General features: G+C 31.7%; 1 protein-coding gene across 4 annotated transcripts in view; it reads right to left on the bottom strand.

Annotated features, from left to right (window-relative positions):
- Positions 1–780: 780 nt before the first annotated feature.
- The window catches only part of LOC130897347 (proton-coupled amino acid transporter-like protein pathetic), a 120,989-nt gene continuing 109,075 nt past the window's right edge, over positions 781–12,694 (bottom strand). For all 4 annotated transcript variants that reach the window (XM_057806158.1, XM_057806157.1, XM_057806156.1 and 1 more), the window contains 3 exons: positions 8,044–8,181; positions 7,004–7,822; positions 781–5,778 (listed from right to left, as the gene is read on the bottom strand). In XM_057806158.1, coding sequence (XP_057662141.1) covers positions 5,376–5,778; positions 7,004–7,822; positions 8,044–8,181 — 1,360 coding nt within the window. In that variant the 3' untranslated portion in view covers positions 781–5,375. The remainder of the gene's footprint in view (positions 5,779–7,003; positions 7,823–8,043; positions 8,182–12,694) is intronic.

The raw sequence follows: 12,694 nt of genomic DNA, 5'->3' as shown, positions 1-12,694 counted from the left end.
TTCCCTTCAGTTTTAAGCAGAGTCATTACACAAATGGTCTCAAATGAAGAAAAAAACATCCCATTCAGGAGAATAAATGTGCTTTTGTTCAACGGTGCTGCTATTGGCATCCTCCACGGAGAAATCCGTGGTTCTTAGAGACACGGAAATTTTTATAGAAACGGATCAGAATGAAGCCTTTTCCGTGTCTTTAAATCTTACCATATGATCTAATTTGAATCTTAAAAACACGGAAATTTTAAAACTAAACTAACCTAACCTAATCATCCATATCCAATTTCCACAGATATTAGTCGCTCGTGTAACGTTGTGCACTATCAGGAAGCTAAGAATAAGAGTCAGAGAATAAATTACGAGATATACATTGCACTATCATCAATTCATTATTACTAAGGTTATTCTTACAATAAAATTATTTATTAATAAATTTTTTGTATAATTCGTTCTAAATGAATGAATCAATGGATATTTGTCCGTGGATGGTATTTATCTGTGGACAGTATTCATCCGTGAGTTAAAGCTTCATTCACGGCTGAAATTAGAGACACGGATAAAGCTTCATTAGGCTCATTTCTTTAAAAATGTCCGTGTCTCTATGTTTAAAATTAAGAGTCACGAATTTTTCCGTGGAGGGTGGCAATAGACACTTCGTTTGGCTAAATGCGAAATTTATTTCTTAATTAGAACAGTGATAGTGTTTGAAAATATCTAATTTTTGTCCACTCGTGTCCGTTATTTTTCATATAGCGGATAATAGGTAAGGAAATAATAATACACTGATATAATTTACCATTTAATTTCTTTTAAACGATTTACATAAAATATTGATAACAAAATTCTTCTGGGAACTACTGACTTATTTCCAAAAAAGATATCAAATTCATGCACAAAGTCTGGAAATAATACTAAATAATTAGGAATCTACTACTGTTTTCTAACTTGTAACACTTGGCACATGAATTCTCTATCACTCTTCACAAGCAGGCAGTAAGTATAAGTAGGACAAAATTGATCATTAATATCTATAAACAAAAGAAACTTTTAGATATATTTGAAAAAAATATGTATCTGAATTTACGAAAAAATTAGTGATTGAATATTTACTGTAAATCGTGGCGACCAAATTTGTCCATAACTTGTAATACCTCAAAGGAAACTATGCTTTTGACACACAGAGTAATTTATATTGTTTTTTAAACAAGTTAATTAATACTGTTGTCCGTAATGTGTAGTTAAATTTTCAAATAAATAGGTACCTAAATATATCAAATTATACTTTGGAATCTGAAAATCAAAACTTTATTACTACAATATGGAAACTTCTGTGTGTTTATGAGGAACTTGAAAATTCTCCCCTTGTATTCGATATTTGCAACCAAACTTCTTTTTTCCATCATCTGGAGAAAAATCCAGATTCCGGTATTTAAGGCACCAAGTCATACAGTTCCTTTGGAACTATAAATACTGTTTTTCTTACTGTGTTCACTTGTTTTAGTGTTCAAACCTTCTACTGAAATATAAGATGTACATTTAATTGAAAAAACACTACCGATACATGATATCAATTCGTTTATAATCTGCAAACAAAACTTGTTTTTGTCAAATATGTGAAAATCTATAAAGTAAAACTCATATGTTTCCCTGCTTCAGAACAACTGCTCAATACTTTCAAGGAGTATTTAAATGAAGAATAGACGAATAGAAAATGAGAATTTCGTGGAGGAACCAAATGATAAAGCAATCTTAGAACATATAGAAAATTTAAAAAACCATATGATTGCAGCAGAGAATGGGATCCCAGCAGAAATTATCAAATACGATGGGGAAGATATACAGCAAAGATTATGCAGAATAATACAGAAAATTTGAAATGAAGAACAAATGCCTGAGAGATGGAATAATATATCCAATATTCAAGAAGGGAGATAACAGTAGATATGAAAATTATAGAGGGATATCACTTCTTGATGTGGTGTCCAAAGTTTTGGCTAAAGTCGTGAGAAACAATCTCAACAAGTACCAAGAAAGGATAGTCGAAGAATACTGAGACCATTAAGAGGAGCTGTGAGCAAAAACATATTATGTCTATGGATTTTAAGCAGGCTAATGACACAGTAGACACAGATATGAAATGTATAAGTTAGACAAGATGACATTAATAACTCATACAGTAATAGTAACAACTTATGGAATTGTATCAGACAAATTTAGGGTTGAAAAGGGATTAAAACAAGGAGATCCAATATCGACAGTGGCTTTTAATCTGTTGAGATAGTAAGATACTCATTTATTACCACAAACGGCAAATAATTGCATATTCAGACGATTTAGCTTTAATAACCAGAACAAAACAAGAAATGGAAATAGCATTCTGTAAACTAGAAGAGGCTGCGAAAATTATGGATTAAAAATAAACCAAGATAAAACAAAGTAAATAAATAAGAGGAGAGCCAAAGGAAGTGAACCCATGGAGGGGAAAATGTTGGGGGAATAAAGACAAGCGAAGGACTATGGAGAAAAAGAACTGACGAATAACTGAAAGATTTGCATAAATACCCCCACAATAACAAGATACATAAAAGCCCAAAGAGTAAGAGGGGTAAGGAGGGGAGGTAGAACCGAATTGGAGCGCAACAGTACATAATTGCAATCAGTGGAGAATAATTGTGATATCAGATGAAGACCGATGAGAAAAGAGAAATAAGTCTTGGGTCTTAAAGACCTGTAGTACTGTAAATTCTATGGAATATGAATAACTGAGATCATGAGAAAGACAGAAAAAAGCAAAAGGAAACCAAAAAAAAAACAAAAGAGAACCGGGATGGCATAGAAAATTGTTCAAATTATCATAAGCTAACATCCTTGAAAGACTGTGTATATTCTACAAGTTTGAAGAAATAAAAAAAATATAATGTGATGTGATAAGGCTCTAATATATAAGTACAACATTTAGTCCTAAAATTAATACGTATTAGCAATCAGTTGTTAAAGATTACGAGAGACGTTCTACAAATTCATGGTTATTTGATAATATAGTTTGTAAATTTCAGGCTCTAAAATTAGGGGCATTGAAAGTTCTCTTACTAATACTACAGTAAACAGCTTTAACGAAAATAAGGATCAAGCATATCTGAAGTGTGAGGGATACGAAGTAGAATAAGTTTGAATGTATTTAATATTTTATATTCCATCCCCAAAAGGGAGTATAGAAGAGGACTGCATACTAGTCAGTAGTCTACTCGAAATAATGTATATCAGAAGCTTTAATTATGTCAAAAAATTTGTAGATTGGATACACATTCAATTTACTATAACGAGTGTCGATATCATTCGGTAATATTCATTGATGCAATCAAGAAAATTCATATGAACAGAGTAAACTTTTCTTTCTGGATATTTTATTGATGCAATCGAGAAAAAAATTCATACGATCAAAAGATCAAAATAAAATTTCACCGTTTATAAAGCATAAAACAGAATAAAAGTTATAATCTATTCTATGAATATTAGTAATATACTTTAAAAGAATAAATTTTTTAAAATAGTTTGTAAATATTTGTAATAACAATGCTGTATTCTCAGATAATTTATTTTCTTATAAAGTCTCAAAATTTGCTAAAAATTTATTAGAATAGAATACACTTTGTTACAACAATATATATGAATCACAAACCATCTACGTGAAATTCGTATTGCTTGTCATCATTATTATTTTTATAAAAATAAAACATTTTAGCTTTGTAGTGATTCACATAAGCTCAATTCTACAGTTTTAGTCTATAGTAGGCAGCAGCGGTTATGGAAAAATATTGTGTTTATTAACCATTTTTTATTAAAAGAGAAGAAATGAACACTGACCAAAAAACACTATAATTTGAGCATAAATTATTATCTAAACAATCACAATAGTATAAATAAATGACGTCTCACTATAAAAAAAGATGAATTGAAATGAAAAGATTCAATGATGTTGAAAAGTTTTAATAAAAACAAATCATTAAAGAAATAACTACATAAAAATGTTTACTTCTCAAAATCACAGTTGACACTGCAGTCTAAATTTAGCACAGCATTTCTAGAGTCCTTATTTATAGATTATTTAATATACTAATCTTTGATATAACACCCCACAAAATCCGTTTTGTCAATAAATTTTCGCTTCAAGTGTTGGAAGACATTTCCTCGAAGCCGTCAGAATGTACAGATTTTATAGGTGTTTTTAAACAGGGAGTCAATATAATTTCTATCGGTTTCGCTTGTAACTTAAGTATATATAAATAATTTTTGATAAGGATCTGATGAATAAATGGAAAAATACTATTTTTATTTTTTATTTTTGTTGGTAAACATCAATTGACCATAAAAGAACTTGAATTAAATTTTGGTTAATTGATATGCACCCAATTTTATGTTAATACTGATATAATGATTCACTGTGCAGATAGATCTAATTTACAAAATAATCCGAGAGAAAATTGAAATAAATACGAAAATAAATTCACTGTCATTCTAAATAATAGTGGAGAATGTTTAATAGTAAATAAACAAATTAATTATAATAATTAAATTTTCCAAGAATTTCAAAATTTCTCTCGGATTATCGAAGCACACTGTATCTACGTCTCTACTTAAAATTAAATGAATTAATAGGAATAAGATTTCTCTCCTAAGTATATAAAAAGATGTACTATTTGGTTTTCCTCTATAGACAGCCATTGGTTAGTAAATAATGCGATGTTGAAGATTATATTCTTACGGCCAATGGTTTCAGTAAGGGGTTATGCCATAAACAAGAAAGTCATTTATGCAATTTCATTCAGTAATACTAAATTTTACATACGTTTCTTTATAAATTAGTAATATATTTATTCCAAAGTCTATTAATTTTTCTATACATATTTGTCTTTGACCGTTAGCCTTTCGATGAAAATAAATTGTTAGTTGTATGGGCAATTCGCAGTAATATCTTTCAACTTTATGATGGTTTATTAATACGTTTGGAAATTTTTTTGCATATCTTGTTGTATGTATCTAATGCTTAAGATTTATATTCTAAGCTAATCAAAATTTTAACATAATATAGATCGGAAACATTATAATTAGATATTTTTGGAAGAAATATAATTTATTTAAGTAAAAACTTAGAATAATTGGTAAAAATATTTCTTTTACGACAGTTCCCCTAGTTACTCCGACTGTCCCCCAAAGTTCCTTCTGATTGTATTAGCAAGATCTTACAGTTGAAAGTATCTAAGCTTCAGCTGATCTATTGTCTGATAAGGAACAACCGGGTTCCAGCCGGTATGGAAAACCAACTTATTTTTCTAAGAGACTCCCTGCGAAGCCGACTGTAGAAACACTGAAAAATAAATCTCTCAACCTTGTATGATTTCCTCTACGCTGACATAGGTTCCTGTTACAAAACCTAATAGTCCAAACAAGATTAAAAACATGTTTTTCCATAACCGCCATCTCCAGCGACCCAAACCGGGGTCTTCATAAAATGTGACCAATTCTATTATACTAGGGAATATAAGTCCCAACATTGACAGACATACAGCACCTACTAGAGATATGAAAGCTCCAAGATTTGGTATCAAAATTGCAAGAACCACCGTTAAAGTTACTAAAGAAAATCGAATACTGTATTCTGCCAATGCTTTTCTTTGAAAGTTATTCTTTACCGCCTTCCAGATAATTTCCATTGGTACGTAGAACTGCAGAGCATAAGTGAAGAAAATGGCTACGGCAATCATCAATTTCACAGACTGGGCAAGTCTGTAAAAAAATAAATAATTTATTAAAAACAGTAGGTAATTCCTAACAAAATTGTGAAGCTGGTAATACCGGGTGTCCGCCGGGAAGGTAAACTACTATGTCTGTTTATAATTTTTAATTAAATTTCTCTGTCAGCTTCACAAATGCGAGCCCTTTTGAGCACATTTTTCATTACATTCTCACACATTTTACGCGGTATTTCAATAATTTCATCACTTATATTTTGTTTGAGTTGCTCCGGTGTTTCTGGTTTGTTTGCATAAGCCTTGCTTTTCAGATATCCCCACAAAAAGAAATACAGAACAGTCAACATCACTATTTCTTAAAATGACTTGTTGTGGAAAGAGGTGTCGCAGTAATTCCATTGTAATCCTAGCTGTATGCGATACCACATGTTAATCAAGTCCAAAGAATGTAGCCGTGGTGTTAAAAAGTTTTCAATCATATCACGATATCGCTCCCCGTTGACAGTTACCGTTACGCCGTTTTCAGTTTCAAAGAAGTAAAGTACAATGATTCCTCCTGACCAAATTGCACACCAGACTGTTACTTTTAATGGATGCAAAGGTGACTGATGAATAATTTGAGGATTTTGAGAACCGACTATTCTGTTTATTCACATATCCATTCAAATGAAAATGTGCCTCGTCACTCATTATGATTTTTTCATGGGTTGTCTTGGGCGAGCTGTAACATCCTATTGGCATATGTAAACGGTCTTTTGGAAGAAGCCTTGTGTCAACTGAATCTTAAATGGAAACAAATGCAAATCCTTGTGCAAAATTGTGGCCAAAGTTGACCAAGCTTCTGAGCATGGCGTCGAATTGAGGTTGATGAATTGTTTCGAACACTTTCTTGAGCAGCATTAATGTTTTCAGCCGATCTTGCAGTACGTTGTGGCCCATGCTTGGGTCTATCAGCTACAGTCTCTCTTTCTTCGAAAGCATTCCCTACACTGCGTCTTGTTGGCACGTTGTTTCTCCCAAAAATTTCACGTTTCTTTCTCATCGTCATAGTAATCGATGATTGACTTTGATAAAATGTTTTAACGATTAAAACACATTGGTTTACCGAATATTTTCCCATAATAAATTTGCCACATCTGCACTTCACGACTGCCAAATATGAACTGTCAACACTAATGTTTACCAAAATGGTGACAAAACAAAGTATAGTATACCTTCCCGGCGGACACCCGGTATAATATTATTTTAAAAATACTTACGGTTCATTGGGGAGATTCAAACTGATGCTTCCTATTTTGACATCATCACCATATTTCAAATAGCCAAAGAATCCAACTGAAGAATAAAGGAGAACAGCGAAAAACATTCCAATGTTGAGTACACCAGGGCATCCGATAAAGTGTGTTGGATTTTTCATATTGTTTTCCAAAGGCATGATTACGCCAATACCTTCCAAAGCAAAAATTGCAGTACCAAAGAATGAAGGCAGAGTAGTTATACTACCAAAATGAGGTCTTGAATTAAGAGATGGAAGGTCATCGAATATGTAATAGAAGGTGATACCGATGCCAACTGCTACAAAGATATTAGCAATCATAGATAACGGCGAGAGATATTTAAGGTTACGAATCATAATCATCAATATCAATAATGGTAAGAGAGCCAGCATGTAAAATCTTACGTCGTAATGGTATGTCTCTTCAACGTATGCGTCAACGACTTGTTTCAAGTTCTTAGATACAAACAGTACATACACGCAGCAGCAGCCTAATAAATCTACAACTAAGAAAAAGTTTATCATGGCTTTAGCAAACTTAGCCCATGGGTGGAAAGCTTTTGGACCAGATAGAAAAGCGGCCTCGGCAACTTCGTCAAAGCTGAGAGATGATACTTTTTGACGGTGGTATATTACATGCGCACATTTTACTAAAATGTGAACACAATATGTGCAAACAATACCGATAAATAAGATGCATATCAAGCCGAAAAACAGGCCGGCATGAGAAAATGCTAGAGGCATAGCCAATATACCACTCCCGAGAGCTCCTTTGAGCAGATGGATGAGTGTATCCAGATCCCTGGAAAACAGAAAACAGTAATTAATTGAGTTAAACATAAAATGATTGACATTAATATTTTTTAATAAAGTACAAATAAATGTCTTGTTCATAATAGTAATGATCAAATAATTGTCAAAAATCTCATTGGAAATTATGTTAAATAGTAAGAATAATAGTTCCCTATTATTCTTACTGAGATATGATTTGAAAAATATCATAAATGAATAATTACTACTTACGATGTAGGATGCGCCACATTCCGATGCTGGAAAGGGTCATAATCTCCAACTTCTGGATCAGCCCTCCTATTATCTACCAAAGGTACAGTGGATCCATTTGCAGACTGTGTAGGAACTTGATTTTGCTCACACTTAAAACTGTAAATAATCTAAATTAGATACCAAACCGTACTTGACAAAATGTTAATAGATTCTTTTCGTGTGAAAATGTTAGAGTTGTGTTAGTGAAAAAATAGAATGTTTTGAATTAACATGGATTTTGGTAGAGGATGTATACGGCAGATTGGAGTATTTATAGATTTTTCAATGCATTCAACTTGAGCAACTGTCGGTGTACAGGAATGCAATAATCTTGAGCTATTTTTAAAGTTCTTAGAATATATCTAAGTTTATTAGGTAGTCCGGAGAATAAATTTGCTATCAATATCATATATACCGACTGCTACTTAGACTTTAAAATACATGAATAATAGAGGATAATTTTTATGAGTTTTAAATAATATTAGAATATTTTTTGCTTAATATCTCAAATTTTCAATAAATACAATAATTAACGTATATCTAGGTGACCTATTTTTAAAAATAGGTATACTGATCAAAACATGATATCCGTTATTTGTACAAAATATTACGTTTTCTAACAGACGTATCGAGAGTATGGAATTAATTAGAATCGTTTTTCCAACAAAGAAAAATGAATAACATTATGAATACGAGGACGGTCCCAGAAGTACATGGCCCATAAAAATTTTGGAAAAAAATATATTTATTTTTCAACTTAATCTTCTTTTAAATCCATACACTTTTCTCAGCGATGTGCAATAAATTCGATACTCTTTTTATAATAAGAATCGTTAAGCTACTCAAAATAGAGTTCAACTGCCGACATCACCTCTCCATTGTCGGAAAATCTTTGACCTCCGAGCCATTATTTCAACTCTGGGAACAGAAAATAATCCAAGGAAGCTAAATCTGGAAAATAGGGTGCATGAGTTAGCAATTCAAACTCAATAATTTTGGCCATTGCAATAACGGATGTGTGATGAACCAACAATCTCTTCTTAGCCAAATACGTCCATTTTGCTTGATTTCTTCGCTCAAACGTTCGTATAATACTAACAGTTGTTAGTTTTTCCTTTTTCAAGGTAGTCAATGAAAATTATCTCACGTGCATCCCAAAAAATCGACGCCATGATCTTGCCTGTAGATAGAACGGGCTTTGCCGTCTTTGGAGCCGGTTCTCACCACGTTTCATCGGCACCCATCTTGTGCACAGATTTCTCATGTCGAAATTTTCAATTAAAATGCGAGTTACCACATTTTTTGAAATGCCTACTGTGTCTGCTGAAGCACTTTCAGTCGACAATTATCCAGTAACTTTTTGTGGATTTTCTGGAGTCGCCACTTCAATATTTTACTGTTGATAATGAAGGAGCAGTCTCACCCAGAATAGAATCTAGTTCAGCTTTTATATTGTTTGGGCTAACGCCTTTCAAATACAAATATTGTACGATGAGCAATTTTTTCCATGTTTACAAATTCACAGAAAACGTTCACTACTGATGGCTGCCAAACAAATACTAAACAACGAAAGTCTAATACAGTGATATTTTTCAAGCAACTACCGCCATCTCTAGGTAGGTCAGGTACTTCTAGGATCATCCTCGAACAAGTAGAACTACAAGATAGTAGTTATTCTATTCATGAGAGCCATGATATTGAGGGGTAAAAATATTTATCACCTTATTAGACTTCTCAATAAATATTCAAATCAGTTTGTTTAATAAATACTATTTTTTCATTGATAAACCAGAAAAAGCAATTCCTGTTGAAATCTGCAATTTGGTTATTAAATTTGTGATTTTTCACTCATCACTGAATTACAATTTGGTTCACCTCGAAACGAAACGGAAAAACGTGAAAAATCAATCACGGAACCACCCCACATTTCACATCAATCGATTCATTTATAATTTTAGCTTCGATTTATCAATATTTCACAAATATCGATACATCTGTGACATCACTCTTCTTCTTCGTAACCAACCGTTACGCATCCACTCGTGGACATAGGCCTGTTCTAAAATTTTCCACATAATTCCGTCTTATCTTGTTTGCATCCAGCATCCAGTATGTTGCTTTCTTAATATCATCAAGCCAGTGTTTATAGGGCTTTATAATTCTAGTCTCTCTTGGCCGCCATATTGTGATCTTTATAATCCATCTTTCTTTATCTTGTCGTTCAACATGACCTACTCATTGCCAATTTTCTAGAAACCATTATTATTAGCTTCTGTGAGTTTCAGAACTTCTCAGAGAGTGAGAATTCATATGGATACGTTTAAGGATTATAAAATAAAAATTAACAAAGTATTTTTTTATTTAACCTGATTGAGAAAGTTTGTAAAAACCTACATCTTCGACAATCTTCTAATTTATAAATTATCAGTGCTCAAAATATACATATTTCGAAACGCCTGAAGTCCATTATTTAAATATAAAGTTAATCAATTCAAATATCGGTTGTGATGTATATTATTATAGAATAGAATCAATGAATAGTGAATTTTACAGTGACGACAGAAACTATTTATATATATCAAGTAAGGTGTGCAAAGACTATGTATTGAATGTAATGGAGACAAATTTTAACACAGAATATTTATTAAGAGATAATTTTGGTTTCGATTTATTGAATCTGTAAATATAATCAACCATAAATTGGTACTATAACATTTTTTAAATATTTGGTTTGGTGTTTGGAGTCAACAAATCGTCTGCGATATGTAGGTTTATCTATGGAAAAAAATATATTTCGGATCGTAAAGATTAAATAAGTAAGGTGATTTCAATCATTTTACTTTTAATTTATATGGCATAATGTTATTGCATTTCTAGTGCACATGCACATGGATTTTGTCGAATATCTCCTCATGTTCTTCAAGTACAGTCAAAACAGTAAAATAATACCTCTAGAATGAGTTCCGTATAGGTAAAAGAAAAATTGTGATTATTAACACATATTTTTTATTAAAAAGTTCATAGATATTGTTCATTCAATCTTATTCAAGAAAGTCGAATTTGTTTTCTAATTCATTTGGAATATATATTGATTGCCACCTATCATTTTTCAAACACAAATTACCGTTTAAAAATTTAAGAGTTTGTTACTTGTACTTAAAGCTATCGGTAAAGAAAAAGCCAGACATTCCTAGTTTTAATAAATAAATTTGCGGTTCAATGATAAGAATCAATTTAGAAATAGTTTTAATTACGAACTAAGGATGGCGCTTTTTTTCTAAAAAAGAACGATTTTTAAATCAATTCGAATCGCAACCTAATGAATCGATTCATAAAAAAATCGAGATTTAAAAGATCAATTTCCAAAAAACGTTTTACGTTTTTACAATTTAAATATGAATAAATATGATATAAATGATTTTATAGTTCAGGGAATTCGATAAATCAACCGGGATTCGAGTGATTCCGTTTATCACTTGCGATGTTGCCGGCAATTGAAAGAAGGCTATTGAGTGAACATTGTAATGGATAGAGTTTTTTGTTCTTGCCAGTTTTTGAATAATTAACCCTTTAACCGACAACATCGTAATATTACGACTACATTCAGCTGATTGTTAATAATGGTTTTAACCAAAAGAGAAAAAATTTGGTTGTCGATTTTCAAGGGTGAAATATCGATTCACTGAACCGATTTAGTACAACATATCGATTTAAAAAAACGATTTATTTGGTTGGAGGAATCGATTTTTCGAGCTAAAATTATTTCAATTATAATTCCTCTATTTACTTCGTCTATAAATACTCCAAAAAGTGTATTTTAGGAATGAAACATCAAAGGAATACTAATGATTTTGGTATGTGTATAGGTGGAATGGAATGTAATGAAAAAATAAATAAAAATAATTACTTTCAGCTGAACTGAAGGTAGAAACAAAATTTTTCAAAGTGTCTATCATTCTCTATTCTGAACAAAAAAGTACATTTTGGCGGACCTGGAAAATTCATCGCATTCAACCCACTATCTTCAATTTATCTGTCTCCTAACACGATATAAATTATTAAGAACATCTCGACCAACTTAATTGTAGTCATATAACTCAAATTCCCGCTGTAATGAATTATATTTTTTCGGTAAAAATCAAAATATCATCTCCCAACCCTCCCAATGCTTAGGCTTTATGAAATATTACTCTCCTTTTTATATACCCCAAAATACAGATCTTGTAACCTTGTCGGAATGTTCTTGAGCTGACCAGCTTGAGCTAGGATCATCAGCTGCTATTCCATCTAGCAAAAGATGTGGCATGTAATGTAAAAATGTCTTATCACGCCGAAACAGTTTCAAAAAGGGCTAGGTGAGTTAGGTCTCCAAAAAAAACAAGTGCTGCTTAAAGCATCAGATATTCTGTTTTAGTTTCAAATATTTTTCTTCACTTGAATGATAATGTTTCATTAACAAATGACACTTTTTAACATTATTAAAAAAATACAAGAAATTCTAATATCAGCAGATGTAATACTATTCAAAATTTTTATATAAAAAAAGGATTGGACAATAGTGATATAATTTTTTGTTGGTTATGTTCCCAATTTTACCGAGTTTCCTTGACAACAGTTGATATTCCACTAT

The sequence above is a fragment of the Diorhabda carinulata genome, chromosome 8 (assembly GCF_026250575.1).
Source record: "Diorhabda carinulata isolate Delta chromosome 8, icDioCari1.1, whole genome shotgun sequence".
In the NCBI taxonomy this organism is placed as follows: Eukaryota; Metazoa; Arthropoda; class Insecta; order Coleoptera; family Chrysomelidae; genus Diorhabda; species Diorhabda carinulata.
This window is presented reverse-complemented; position numbering and strand designations above follow the sequence as displayed.